The sequence below is a fragment of the Budorcas taxicolor genome, chromosome 10 (assembly GCF_023091745.1).
Source record: "Budorcas taxicolor isolate Tak-1 chromosome 10, Takin1.1, whole genome shotgun sequence".
NCBI classification, from domain to species: Eukaryota; Metazoa; Chordata; class Mammalia; order Artiodactyla; family Bovidae; genus Budorcas; species Budorcas taxicolor.
In genome coordinates, this window is record NC_068919.1 from 13,172,914 (window position 1) to 13,187,687 (window position 14,774).

The 14,774-nt window shown below is 49.1% G+C and overlaps 1 protein-coding gene and 1 non-coding gene across 2 annotated transcripts in view; both read right to left on the bottom strand.

The window, feature by feature from the left end:
* MEGF11 (multiple EGF like domains 11) overlaps window positions 1-14,774 on the bottom strand; it is a 249,764-nt gene that overhangs the window by 231,487 nt on the left and 3,503 nt on the right. The window contains exons 2-3 of the mRNA XM_052646651.1: window positions 13,762-13,863; window positions 9,092-9,192 (exon numbers count right to left, since the gene is read on the bottom strand). Coding sequence (XP_052502611.1) covers window positions 9,092-9,192; window positions 13,762-13,863 — 203 coding nt within the window. The remainder of the gene's footprint in view (window positions 1-9,091; window positions 9,193-13,761; window positions 13,864-14,774) is intronic.
* On the bottom strand, window positions 6,168-6,240 carry TRNAG-CCC (transfer RNA glycine (anticodon CCC)). The gene has a single exon. It is a non-coding gene; the product is annotated as a tRNA-Gly (tRNA).

A 14,774-nucleotide genomic window follows, 5' to 3' on the forward strand; every position in this document is an offset into this window, starting at 1 on the left:
CCGCTGAAGTTCCCTCTGCTGCACAGGGCGGGCAGGCATTTGTTCAGTGTATAAGTCATGTCCGACTCTTGCAACTCCATGGACTGTAGCCCGCCAGGCTCCTCTGTCCATGGATTTCTCAGGCAATAATACTGGAGTGGGTTGCCATTTCCTCCTCCAGGGGATCTTCCCAACCCAGGGATCGAACCTGCGTCTCCTGCCTTGGCAGGTGGGTTCCTCACCACTGAGCCACCAGAGAAGCCTCACTGTAACAAGGGCAGTAACAATAATACTCACCTCTCCAGCCTGGGAACACCAAGTGACACTCTGTATGGGAAAGGCTGGGTAAACCACCAGAGGTTATACTACTGTTTTATTACGTTGTTGGAAGTTAGCAATCTTAAATGTCACAGGGTCTGATTATAAAGCCCCTGATTCTGCCACTCACTATAAAACAGGGGCAGTTCCAGTGACAAGGTAAAAAGCGCTAAGGTAGGCACCTCCTGCTACAAAAATGCCTCCCAAACATCATGAAAATATTTTTTAAATATATACCTGAACTCTAATAAGAGAAAGATAAATCCCTAAGTGTGAGAAAAGGGTAGGGGGAATTTATGAGTTGCAGAAGGTCAGGTGCTGAAGCTAAGACAGCCCAGGGAACGTCAGCCCTGGCTAGCTGCTACCCCTAGTCCTCAGCCCAGGCAGACTGGGCCTTGGGAGCTGCCAGCTCCAAGGATGGGATACTTGAAAATGCTGCCTAACCAGCCTAGGAAAGAAACAAGGATTCTGGATGAGGAGAAATATCTCCCACAAGAAGCGAAAAACAGGAGCGGGGACTGGGGAGTGACTGCTTAATGGGTACAGGGTCTCTTCAGGAGTGGCGAAAAAGTTTCCGAACTAGATAGAAGTGATGGTTATACAACACAGTGAAAGCACTAAATGCCGTTAAATTGAATACTTCAAAATAGTTTATGTTATGTGAATTTCACAATTTTTTTTAAGCGGGGAAAAGACTCTAAGCCTTCACCACACACTGTAATCTCAAACCAAATTATCAGTGCAAAGGTTGGTCTTGAGTCAGTGAAAACCATTAGTGTGCCTAATAAGTGAATGTGAAACTAGTGTGTGGGGCTCTTGTACAACCCAGGACACGGGGAAGGGAAAAAAGGCAAAAAGGGTCATAGAAAAAAAATATATAAAAATAATTACAACCTATGTGAGGAAACAACACATGATCAGGGAGAATCAGCTACCTCCACAAACAGGAGAACTGATATCCTAAGAACTTGATCTAATAGGACTAACAGCTCAAGAGAGAACTATTTAAAGAGACTACAGAAGGAGTATGTTTAAAACAATTAAAGCAATAAAAGAAGGGTTAGAATTTATAATGAAAGAATAGGACACTACAGGAAGGAAACAGGCAGATCTTAAAAAAAAAAAAAGAGGGACTAGAAATGAAACATGTTGTCATTGGAATTAAGACCTCAAAAGACAGGTTAATTAGCAGAATGAAAGGATTTGACAAATGGATTGGAGGAAAATGGCCAAGATACAGCCTGGAGAGATCAAGAGATGAAAAATTAGAGCTTAGGAGAGACAAAGGCTGCAGTGAGAGAGTCCAACACGTGGGAGCTCCAAAAGGAGAGAACCGGAAGGATGAAGGAAAGGAGATATTTGAAGAGATATGCCTGGGAACTTTCCAGAACTGATAAAGGACATGACTCTTTAGCTTGAGGAAGATGTATACCTCTGAGGAGCCAACAGTATTAATAAAAGTAACTTCACACCCAGACACAATCTAGGGAAACTGCAGAGCGCTGCAATGACCAAGTCCAGAGCACAACAGAAAAACATCCTCAGACCACTGAAGGAAAATGACTGAGAACCTGGAACTTCATCCGCAGGAAACCACCCACCAAGAGTGACGGCAAAAATAATGGCATCTTCAGACAAGTTAGAACATTAGAGCCAATCACTTCGTAGACCCTTCTGGGAAAACACACACACACACACACAAAAAGACCCTTCAAGAACAATGAAGCTGAACCAAGAAGGAAGAAGTGAGAGGCAAGAAGAGATAGCAGCAAAGAAGTCAACAGGAGTTAAATTTCAAGGTAAACGACAGCTGACTGTGCAGAACAACTGCAACAGTAAATATGAGGTTCCTAAATCCCAAAATGGTACGAGGAGGGACTTCCCTGGTGGTGCAGAGGTTAAGAATCCACCTTCCAAAGCAACGGGACTTGGGTTCAATCCTTGGTCGGGGAAACTAAGATTTGCACCTGCCATGGGCAACCAAGACCCCCCCCCCCCCGCCCCCGCCCCCGACACAGCTACTGAGCCTGTGTGCCCTGCGCACTGCAATGAAGGATCCTGCACACTGCAAATAAGACCCAACGCAGCCAAAAACAAACAAATAAGTAAATATTCAAAACTTAAAAAAAAAAAAAAAAACGCTTTAAAAAATGCCGTGAGTTTACTGGAGTAAGTCTTCTGCACCCCTCGGGCTCCCTCCTGGCAGCCAACCTCCTGGATCTCTGCAGTGGGTTTCTCCCCCTCAGTCACCCCACAGACTGACCCCATTGGGCCTGGGTGGTCTGTCTTTTGGGGACAGTTCAACCAGGTTACCCAAGTATGCTGAGCACCCCTCAGTGAGCTCAGCCCATCAGCCACATACCCAGAACTTCTGGCTGATCCCTCCACTTCTGGATCTGGATGAAATTCACACAGCAAGGGGGAGGCTTTGGCATTCCCAGTGGCCACTGAAAGGGCTTCACTACACAGTCTGGAAGTTTGGGAGTGGGGGGTTACTTCCCTCTGGGGGAGACTGACCAAGGGGAGATAAGAGACATGGGGGTTGTGTAGAGAAACTCCCTCCTCACTGGCTACTCTGAGACATGCTCTTCTCCCATCAGGAGAAGCCCTAAATATCAAGGGGACACACCTGTTGAGAACCAGCTAGGCTCTTTGCAATTTACCAAAAGATGAGGTCAGCACAGCAATCATGCCTTAGCATAACTAACACCAGTGGTTTTCAAAGAGTGGGTCCCATTATAGCAGTGTGAGCATCACCTGGGAACTTGTTCGAAATGCAAATTCCCCAGCCCCACTCCAGGTTTTCTGAATCTGAGCCTCTGAGGCTGGGACCCAGGGGTATGCATGGTAACAAACATTCCGGGTGATTCTGAGATTAGGATATCAAGGGATCGGTAAAGCATTGTGATTACCATGGCATCTATGTGGCGCCTGTGATAAGGATTGAGTCTACTCACTAAATACCTCTGGCCCTCTGACTTCAAGGTCTGCCTGAGCCCTCTTTGCTGTTGTTTAGTCACTAAGTCCTGGCCAGCTCTTTGCAACCCTATGGACTGTAGCCTGCCAGGCTCCTCTGTCCATGGGATTCTCAAGGCAAGAACACTGGAATGGATTGCCATTTTCTTCTCCAGGGGATCTTCCCAACCCAGGGCTTGAACCTGTGTCTCCTGCATTGGCAGGTGGATTCGTTATTGCTGAGCCACTGGGGAAGCCCATGCCAAAGCCCTCTGCTGCTGCTGCTGCTGCTGCTGCTAAGTCGCTTCAGTCGTGTCCGACTCTGTGTGACCCCATAGACGGCAGCCCGCCCCCGTCCCTGGGATTCTCCAGGCAAGAACACTGGAGTGGCTTGCCATTTCCTTCTCCAATGCATGCAAGTGAAAAGTGAAAGTGAAGTCACTCAGTCCTGTCTGACTCTTAGCAACCCCGTGGACTGCAGCCCACCAGGCTCCTCCGTCCATGGGATTTTCCAGGCAAGAGTACTGGAGTGGGGTGCCATTGCCTTCTCCAGCCAAAGCCCTCTACTCTCTGTCAAATCAACCCGCAACATCACAGAGGGTGACTGTTCCATCAGCCTGGGTCCTGGGGTGATGTTTTCAAGGAGCAGGCCCCAGCTGGCCCTCAATGGACATGTAATGTGAATAAGACATAGAACTTCATTGTTTTAAGCCACTGGGATTTGGGTGCTGTTTGTTACTGCAGCATAACCCAGCTCATCAAGTCTGATATGGGCCAATATTTTCAAAGAACAGAGCTTCCTAAAATGCCCACTGCCCTATCTTGCAAGAAAGGAGAAAGAAGGAAATGTGCTCGTACTCAATGATCTTCAGGAAATATTTGATACCTGGACAACCAAGAGTGGCCAGGACTCAGCTGTCTCTAGATAATGGGAGGGAGTGGGTAGCTCTGGTGCAGGTGGTTCTAGAAGGACTGCCAAGGGCTCTGGGATGACGATGGCAGTTCTGGGCCAGAGGAAATGGTACAAAAAGGAGAAACATAGGCCAACCTGCATTTGTACCAAGCGTTATGCTTTCTAGGACACCCATTTATTGTTTCGTCTTTCCTCCATCCACACACAGGCGTGATCCATCCTATGCCACAGTAGGTGCAGAGAGACAAAGGGACTTGCCCAAGGTTGCACAGCAAGTTGGTGGCAGAATCAGCTAAGGCTGTCACTCCCAAGAAAGTGTTGTCCTAGCACCTGCCAAGAAACAGGCTCCAGGAAGGTGGTTTTGGAGGGAAGTCAATATCCCCCTGCCCCTTCCCAGAGCACAGGCGATGTTCTTGTACAGGGTCCCAAAGACTCTGGCGTGAGATGGGTTCCCCCCAGGCTTTGGTGAGCTTGGAGGTTTTCTGGCCTCCCAGGGGTGGAGAGGGAGGAGTAGAGTTTCAGGGACTACAAGGCTTAGCTCCTGAATGCCCCCAGCTCTACAGGCTTCTCTTCTGCACCCCGCATCCTGGCCCACCCTGCACCCTCTCACTGCTATTTCTTCCTCTCACAAGTTCCCAGACCTTGGCCTCCACTCTTTGTGGAAAGGTGACAAAACCCACAGGGGACTGGCTGGTTCCCTCTCCCTTTTCTCCCATCACAACAAGCAGGAACAGAGTCCAGGTAGTGGCTAACACCCGCCTGTCGTGGTTTGAATCGTGTCCTGCTAAAATCCATCTGTTGAAGTCCTAACTCCTGGCAGCACTGAATGAGACCTTATTTGGAGACAGGATCTCACAGAGGTAATCATGTTAAAATGAGGTCATCAGGCTGTACCCTAATCCAATATGACTAGTGTCCTTTAAGTGGGGCAATTTAGAGACGTGCACAAGGAGAAGAAAGTCATGTGAAGAACAGAGTTACGGAGCCACAGGCCAAGGACTCCCAGAAGCCGGGAGAGAGGCCTGGAACAGATCTTTGCCCACAGATGGTCCCCCAGAAGGGACACCCTGATGGCCTGACTTTGGGCTTCTAACCTCCAGAACAGGCTTCCCAGGTGGTGAAGTGGTAAAGAATCCGCCTGCCGACGCAGGAGATGCAAGAGACACAGATTCGATTCCTGGGTTGAGAAGATCCCCTGGAGGAGGGCATGGAAACCCACTCCAGGATTCTTGCCTGGGAAATCCCATGGGCAGGGTAGCCTGGAGGGTTACGGTCTGTGTGGTCACAGAGTTAGACACGACTGGGCACACACTCAGCTTGCACAAACTCCAGAATGTTTAAGCCACCCAGACTGTGGTGCTTGGTAACTCTCGGCCCTGTAACCTGCTCCTCATTCCTTGTTTCCCGTTCATCCTAAAATCACCTCCATGGACATCCCTCTCTGCACTCCATCCCCCCAGTGTCGGTCAGCACATAAATACAAGTGCCCCAGCACCGAACTGGCCCCCAGGAAGATATAGGGATGAACTTGAAGTAGGTAGAGTTGGCAGCATCGAAGGATCTAGATCGAGTCTGTGGACCCAGGTTCAAGTCCTAGCCCTGTCCCAGCTGTGATTCGGGAACCTGGGAGAAGTCCCTTCTTCACTCTGGACCTTACTGTCCCATCTGTATTGTGATCAGATTGACTTCCATGATCTTAGAGTTTCCTTCTGGCTGTGAAATTCTCCCATTTTCAGTCTAGATAATATTTGTTTGCAATCATTTTTGTACTCTTCCCTAGAAACTTACTCTTATGACCTCACCTCAGGGTCTACTTGCTTCGTGAACCTCTCCCCTCACTCCCATGACCCGCCACACTTTTTAAAAATAATATTTACTTTTATTTATATTTTTGACTGTGCCAGGTCTTAGTTGCAGCACACAGGATCTTTGATTTTCATTGCGGCATGCAGAATCTTTAGTTAAGGCGTGCGAACTCTTAACTGTGGCCTGTGGAATCCAGTTCCCTGACCAGGGATTGAACCTATGCCCCCTGCATTGGGAACACAGTGTCTTAACCACTGGACCACCAAGGAAATTCCCCCTACTCTCTCTCGCTCTTTCTCTCTCACTAGTCCAAACCCATTCCCTTGATCAGGCCCCATCAGTTAACATGTTTGCAAGGCAGGATAACGTAGCCATTTAATAAATACTGTGTTGAAACGCCCTGTGATGCCTTCCTTGTCTACAGCTGATTTCTCACTAATGCTCAACAAGTAGGTGTGGCTAAAAAGACAGTCTCTCCTCTTAACTCCTTGATACACCCTGCTTTCCTGAGATGCCTGTCAAAGCATGGACAACACTCTGTTGCACATATTCATGAACCAGACCGCCTCCTCCCACCAGGCGGCAGGCTCCCCAAGGCAACAACCATCACTCCTTGGTGTCTACATTCCCCAGCATTTTCATAATGGGAAGCAACAAACATAAGTGGAGTGGATAAACACAAGCATATCGCAGAAACTCTTCACTACAGCCCAGAGGACCCCATAACGGTTTCAAGGGAATCCATGAACTCTCTGAAATTGTGTACAAAGGGTTGTGTGTGCACGTAGCTTTATCTATGTGATATGCATTTGCCCAGTGAGAAGATCAGTGGACTTCTGAGAAATTAAAGGTCGAGACTCACGAAAATGTTAAGACCCAAAACCACGAAGTGGGGAGGTGACACGTGTTAAGCCCCTACCCTGTGCTGCGCCTGGTGGCAAACGTATTACTATTCCCATTTTGCACGAGTGGAAACTGAGGTTCTGGGAGGGGCCATCTTAATTCCTGAAGAGAAGCAACACGTCCAGAGTGGCTCAGAGAAGACTCGAGCCAGACAGCCTAGATTCAAATCCTATCACTTTCTAGCTGTGTGATCTTGGTCGTGTTACTTAATGGCCCTGTGACTCAGTTTCTCCGGCTGTAAAATGGGAGAACTAAGGGTAGCTACCCCAGAGGGCTGTTGTGAGGAGTTGATGCCTCAATGTATGCAAAGTGATCAGAATGGTGCCTGACATGGGGTGTGCAGCCTGAAGACAGTGATAAGGAGGATAAAGAGGAAGATGCCGGGAGCGGCAGAGCTGAGATGCACACCTAGGCTGTTTGACTTTTGCCCCTCGGAGCCATCACCCAGCATGCACAATACCCCATTTCACTGCTGAAACTCTGTGGTGCCCTCCTAGGAAAAGCCTCCAGACCTGAAAGTGGCTTTTCTAGCTTGGCTTCCCGGACGTGACAGGCCTGTGGCACTGACTCAGCAGGTAGTCACTGGCTGTTACATAAGGAGAGGGTGGGAGGCTATAAGCTGCCCTTCCTGGTCAGCAAGGCTGAGCCTGTGCAATCAGGACACTCTGCTTCTGCCCCATCTTCATCTTCGAAGAGCTGTACCGACATCCACTAATGGAAATTAGAAAGGTGATGTGCTCATCCATTCCCGGAGCCCTTGCTGATGACCAAAATTCCTTTATAATTTCGCTGTGCCCTGAGCACCAACGGGCCACTCACATCCATCCTGCTCGGGCTTAATGAGTCCCGTGTCCCACTCCACACCTGACTCTCGCTCTGCTTTGAGCAGACAGAGCAGCAGCAGTAAAGCCTTAGTCCTGATCTCACTTCTACACCTGGGTCCCCTCAGTGGCCCTCTCGCAAGAGAAGTGTCGACCTAGGCCTTGTTCCAGCCCAGTCCTCTGGCCTGCTCCTGGCAAGCAATATTTTGGGGTTTGCTTTGGGTGAGTATCTTTGTACTTTTCCTGGGAAACCATCATTATTGAACCTATTTGTGAGAGCATTTTTCATTCATTCCTGTAATGCAATTAGGATCGAGTTTCTTCAGCATTAGGGGAGATGTAACATCAGTAGGGGAAAATTGTCATTTCATTCCCAACGTCAATACGCCCACTCTGCCCAAATTCTCTGTCTAGTACTAACCTGGTTTACCCTCTGAAAACGCAAGGAGAATACTAACAAGGAAATTCACTCTCCAAATTAAGAGGCAGAAGCTCTGGGGCTGGATTCTTCTCTCAGCCATTAAACAGGGGGCTCCTAGCTTTTCTGACCACTCTCCTTCAGTGGAGGGAACCCCGAATACCTAGTAGAAAGCTCCATACTGGCCCTCTCCATTGTTCAGAGGTGAGTGGGAAAGAGTCCCCGAGAGCCTTTCAACAGGGCCCTACAATCATTCTTCCAGAGAAGTTGAGTGACTTGCCCAAAGCCACATGGTGTGAGGGGGAGACCAAACCCAGAACCCAGACCTGCAGGCTCCTGGGAGTCACAGGCCTGCAGCTGCCAGAAACCTAGCCCTCATCTCTCTGGGGACACCGAGGCTTCAGTTTTCTGTAGACAAAGAGGGGAAGAGTTGACAAGTATCTTTCATGAACTTCAGTATTTCCCGGTCCTTTTTGGAAATCCTCCCAATTACTGGAACCAGCCTCTTTCAATCTTATTCTTGCCATCCTCCTTCTAGGTACTACAACCTTGCCATCCAAGGATTTCACCTTCCCTGCTTCCTCTCTTCCACCCAGCGGGCCATCCATCCTCGCATCTCTTTCCCCCTCCATCCATTGATCCATTCACCTCTTCTTTTCTCCTTGAGCACCCCTGCTCTGTGCCAGGCCTCAGCACTTCTTCCCCATTGCTCCTCAGGCACCCACTCCAGGAGAGTTCACTACTCTCCTGATCCTGTCAAAGCCTAGAACTGATGTGCTTATATCCACCCTCTTAGGAGGCTGATCTGATAGACAAATTTGTGCTAAGGTGTTTGCACCAGACCCATTATCCCCCCAGAGCTGGCAGCAGGCAAGGACTTCTGGAGCCCTCAGGTCACTGCCCAGGGCCTAGATGACAGCCCTACCTCCCTTCCCCTCGGTCCCCCTGCCCGCCCCTCCCACCTCCGCCCGCACGTACGTATGCAGAAGTCTCCATTCTCATAGTAGCCAGGACAGCACTGGGATCTCCGCCGGTACATCGTTCGCAGCCCACGCCGATATGCCGTCTTATAACTGATCCTAAGGCACAGGAGAGAAAGCCACTTGAAAGTATTGAAAATCAATCACTCCTGTTAGAATGATATTTGTGTTAAGCTATATCAAGGATGCCATTCAATAATGACTTTAAAATGCATGGCAGCTTCGACTATGAAGGAACACAATAAAGAAAAATCGATGGTGAGATCCGGGCCATCGTGAGGCAGAATGTATTACTGACTCGGCAGTGTTTGCTACACCTGCTGATTTTTCCCCAGTCCCTTCAGTGATATTTAGAAGGACTGTAGAAGATACTTTGGGGGTTACATTGTAGATGATAACTGGAGGCTTCTCCTGAAAACCTCCAGACTCAGGGCTGGAGCAGCCCACGGGGTGACCTGGGCAGGAGTTTCTATGCGAACTGCCACCACCCCAACCATGACTGCTGATGGCTCCTTGGGGATTGGTCCACCCAACTGGAGAACCGAAGCCAAATCAGCCAAAGGACCCCCTGAGTCTGATTGGGTCCCAGAGAGTAGATCAGTCTCCCTCACACCAAAAATAACACCGCCTGGGGAAGAGCTTTGCATGCCATCTTGGGAAGGCTCAGAACCAACACCAGCTCTGCAGAAGAAGCAGCTAATATCCGGAGAGCAGAAGCTCTGGGTGGGGAGTCAGGCCTGGATTCCAGTTCCAGGGGCGTTGAGACTTCGCCCTGTGCCAGACACTTGCAGGCAAAATCTCATTCCAGTCTCTCTCTGAGACAGTAGCATTAGTATGCCCCCCCTTTGTTTATTTATTTTTCTTCCTTAGAGTTTTTCTTCATATTTTGTTTTATGAAAACTCCCCCTTTGTTTTATGGATGAGAAAAGTGAGAAGTTAATAACTTGCTGAAGGTCACACAGCTAAAAGTTTCAGAGCCAGGATTCAAATGGAAGTCAGTCTCATTTCAGAGCCACTGGGTTTAACCCAGTGGGAACTGAGCCCTGAGCCAGCTCCTACTGGGTGGCTTGCTAGGCTTATGGGATTATCATTGTGAAGCAGTAAGACAAGGGAAGGTATAGTGTGAGGACTGAGTCCAAAGGTGAAGGTGTTAGTCACTCAGTCGTGTCCCTATGGACTGTAGCCCGCTAGGCTTCTCCGTCCATGGGATTCTCCAGGCAAGAATACTGGAGTGGGCAGCCATTTCCTTCTCCAGGGGACCTTCCCGACCTGGGGATGGAACCCGGATTTCCTGCATTACAGGCAAATTCTTTACCAGCTGAGCCACCAGGGAGTCCTTAAAGAGAGAGTCAAATCTGGGTAGACAGGCAAAGCCCCTTCCTCACACACAAGGTCAAAATGGGGGAGATTTGAAGTGGGTATTAAAGACCAGAGAGAGGAAGTAACTTCCCAAGGTCAAAGTTAGAGTCAACCCAAGTCCTTGGGACTTGAAGCCAGAGCTCTTTTACTTCTCCACCAGCACCGCAGGAGAGCCAGCCCCAGGGACCCCTGCTCGGGGGCAGAGCAGCAGGGCCCCATCACTGGAGATATCCTTATTCTGCTTTAACAAGGAGGGTCAGGCTGACTTGGGCAGGGAATCCGACAGTACGGGCTGGGCCGGCCCTCCCAGTCCTTACAGTGCTCACTTTATGACAAATGACAGTGTGGACTCCAGGGAAATCTGTGATATTTGGGAATGTCGTAAACTAAGGTCATTCTACTTTGTCAAAAGCCCATAATGGAAGGTAAGCCAGCCTCCAAGCAAAGCTACTTCCCCGGCGCAGGAAGGCAGCTCCCGACAATCTCAGGAGTTGTATAAGCCTCCCAGATAAAGAATGACTCAGGGTTGACTCAGAGGTCATGCAGTCCACGCCTCCCACCAAACAGGGTTATCCCCAAGCCCTTCCAGTGGAGAGGCAGTCTCAGCATCATTAAAGCCTCCCAGGAGAGAGGTCCCACCCCTGCTTCTTGCTTGCCCATCTTTGCTGATTGCCGGTGTTGGGGTGGCAAACAGGAGACAGAAGGGGCCAGAGGCCAGGCTTCTATCAGATGGATGCTGTGTTCAAACAAGCCATCCCACACTGAAGGAGACGGATGGCGCAGCTGTCACCATGCACACTCCAGGGCATCAGGAAAGTGGCAAAGCAACTCAATAATTTAGCAAAATAATTCATGTTCAGAAATGCAGCCTATTTTAATAAGCAGCCGCTCACTCACCCTTCCCCAGTGGTGATGGACGGCAGCTCCAGCCTCCAAGTGCCACAAAGCCACTCCTCAGAGCAAACCTGGCTCTGGCACAGGGCTTGACAGAGTCAGAGAGGGAGCGGGACTTCTCTTTCTGCCTCTGCCTTTGACCAGGGCGACAGGCAGTTACCTCGGCAAATTAGGGGAGGTGAAGGGGATGCAGTAATGGCTGAGTAGTTCCTGTGAGACCCACCTCCTGCAAACAACTATGCAATCTGTGTGTGTGGGGCAGAGGGACAACCTACCTAAACAGCACTAGAGAGAGAAAAAAGGCAGATATTGGAGGGAAGGAGACACTTGAAAGAAGGGAATGACACAGGACAAGATGAGCCCAGGGGCAGGTTCCAGGCAACAACATTCCAGGTGCCTAAATTCAGACAGAGGACACACTGCCTACTAGTTTGAAGAATCATAGGACAAGCTGAGGGTGAACCCAGTAACTAGAAAGTGACAAAGAAAACCCTAGAAAGGAGAGAACCACAAAGAGGAAGTCCCATATTCTTTGTAAAAAAATCTGCCCCAAATTCTGGCCCTGAAGTGCATGTGTGGAGGGCAGGTTACAAATGGTCCAGTCAGCCTGAAAATATTGAACTTTCAGAGTTTAGCCAAATTAGTTAGCTGCTAAAACAACCAACCAGAAACAACAGTATAAGAGAACATAAGAGAATTTAGTCTCTTTCATTCATAATGCCCAGAATACAATTCAAAATTACTAGACACATAGAGAAACTAGAAAATTGTACCTTTATGAAAGAAAAGGCAATCAATGAAGACCAACTCTCAGATGGCCCAGATGTTAAAATTAGCAGACAAGGATTTTAAAGCAGCTATTAAATCTATGTTCAGTGTTTCACAATGTTTCACAGCAAGTTACTAGCAAAACCCCCAAAGAAAATGAGGACTTTGGCTTTTTAGCACAGAGCAAGTTTCCCTATCCATGTTTCTTCCCAACATGATTCCTACAGAACATCAAAGAGCAACCAGGCCCACAAAGACGAAGCAAAAGAAGTCTGGAGTCAACACATATGCCCAGCAACTAGGAGATGGGCCTACCAGGCATCCTCTTTCTCACTGACCCTGCATCTGCTGAATTATCACTCCCTTAAGTAACAAAGCTACCTCGCCTGTAACTAACCCCTCAGTTTTCTCCACTTTCCCCTGCTTTGTTCAAAGTATTTTTTACATCCCTGACCTCACTGGACCCTACAGGTATGTAGGGCAAGTATTAAAGTGTTAGTCACTCAGTTTTGTCCAACTCTTTGCAACCCCATGGCACTAGGGAGAGAAAAGAGGAAGGAAGAGAGAACATGTTTTGTTGGATGACCCTGGGCAAGTCATTCTATTTTGGGATTCCCTGTGTACTCGTCAAATATGTAATGACCCACCAGGCTCCTCTGTCCATGGGATTCTCCAGGCAAGAAAACTAGACTGGGTAGCCAATTCCTTCTCCAGGGGATCTTCCTGACTCAGGGATCGAATCCCGGTCTCCTGCATTGCAAGTGAATTCTTTACCATCTGAGTCACCAGGGAAGCCACGTAGGGCAAGGGTCATTACATATTTGATGAGTACACAGGGAATCCCAAAATAGAATGACTAGCCCAGGGTCATCCATCAAAACACGTTCTCTCTTCCTTCCTCTTTCCCCTCTCCAGCGCCATGAGAGCACAGCATACTTTCCAGGAGGGCTGCAGACCAGAGGGCAGGGTTCCCATGTGCAATCATGCAGATGGAGCTCTTCCCATGGGCAGCCTGGCTAAGGTGCCAAGAGGTTCTTGACTCTAGCCTGCACTCTGTTCTCCAAGCCCTGTCCCCTGTGTGGGTCAACATCTGCTCCAACAGGAGCCCTCTGAGGTTAGCGTTCCCCCAGAAGCAAACCCTGAGACAAGGATTCAAAAGCAAGCAGTTTATCTAGGTGATCCCAGGAAGCACTGGGAGGGGCATGGAAAATGAGACAGGGAAGTAAAGGCAGCCACTCAGGGTGTCCTTTTGAGCAGCTCACTGCTGTGGGCGCCTGGGGTTCCATCGCCCTGAGGACCACGAATCTTTTAAGAACAGGCCTCAGAGCTGGCCCCTCTGCCCTAGGGTAAGGAAGCCGAGATATTCTTCCACTAACTCCCCATCTGTTATTGGGTGAGGGATGCCCCCCAGGGTAATCGTTCTCGAGCACTTTCCACCTGCCCTGCCCATGAGCTGCTCTGACTACAAAGAAGCCCCCAGCAGCGCCTCTTGGGTGAATAGCAGGAGTGGGTACCAGAGGGATGCAGGGGGGGCACTGACTCCATCTTCCAGGAGGGCTTTTCACTAACTTGGAGGAAGGTGAGCCTGAGGGTTGCCCCTCCCTTCCCTCACCCACCCTCTACCTACTGTCTGAGAGAGGCACTCACCTGTGTCTGGTGCACTTGAACCAGTTGAGGATGTCTGTGCAGCGCGTGTAGTAGATCTGATCGAAGGGGTGTGCGTATGACTCTTGGACGGTCACGGCATAGCTGAGAACCAGACAGGAGATGGAAGCTGAGGTCAGTTCTTGGGAGGTGGAGCTGATATTCAGGATGGGGTCTCCCTTCCCAGGGGAGCCAGGCCCCACAGCCAAGTGTCCAGGGCTCCAACCTCCCCTGCCTGACTCCATTCTCCTTCTGCCCCGGGTACTCTCGGGTTTCAAACCTTCCTGACCCCAGGAAAGGTGCAGGACACCCCCCTTACTATCTTTTGAAGCTCATCTTTTCAGCTCATCTTCTGAAGTTCTAATTCATTTGTTCATTTAACAGAGAATGAATAAAGTTTGCATTTATTCTACTTGGTTCTGGAAGGCCCAAAGCCAGAAAGTTTTAAAATACTTCATGCTTGTTCAGATCTTTATGGTTTTCAAAGTGCATGTATGAAAGCTGATCTTTGCTGCAACATTATGAAATAAGTGGTCACATTTTATAGATGAAGAAACAAAGGCTTAAAGGTGGCTTGCCCAGGTCGTACAGCTGGTACCAGTAACTGTTCATATTTGAATGTCCTATGTTAAGTGTTCTAAGCCCTCTTAATCCTCATCTTATAAGGTAGGTAGTGGTGTTGTTAGCCTCATCTTACAAATGACAAAACAGACTTCCTCAAGGTCACCCAGGTACCCTCTGCTCTATTATGTCTCTAGTATAGCTGGGGATGCATCGAGGCCATGCCCCAGACCTCCTGATCAAAGTGGCATCTTGTTACCTCTCTATTAGCTGTAAACTGGACCAGTGGGTAGAAGCCACTGGCAAGCAGCTCTCAGCTTTACCAAAATAAGCCTTTCTACCTGCCTGCACTGGCAAGAATGCTATGAGAAAGCAGTCACGCCGGGGTGGAAAGTGAGGATCACACTTTCTGTGCAGGAGGGGAGAGGACCTCAGCTGAGAGTTCAGGAATTAAT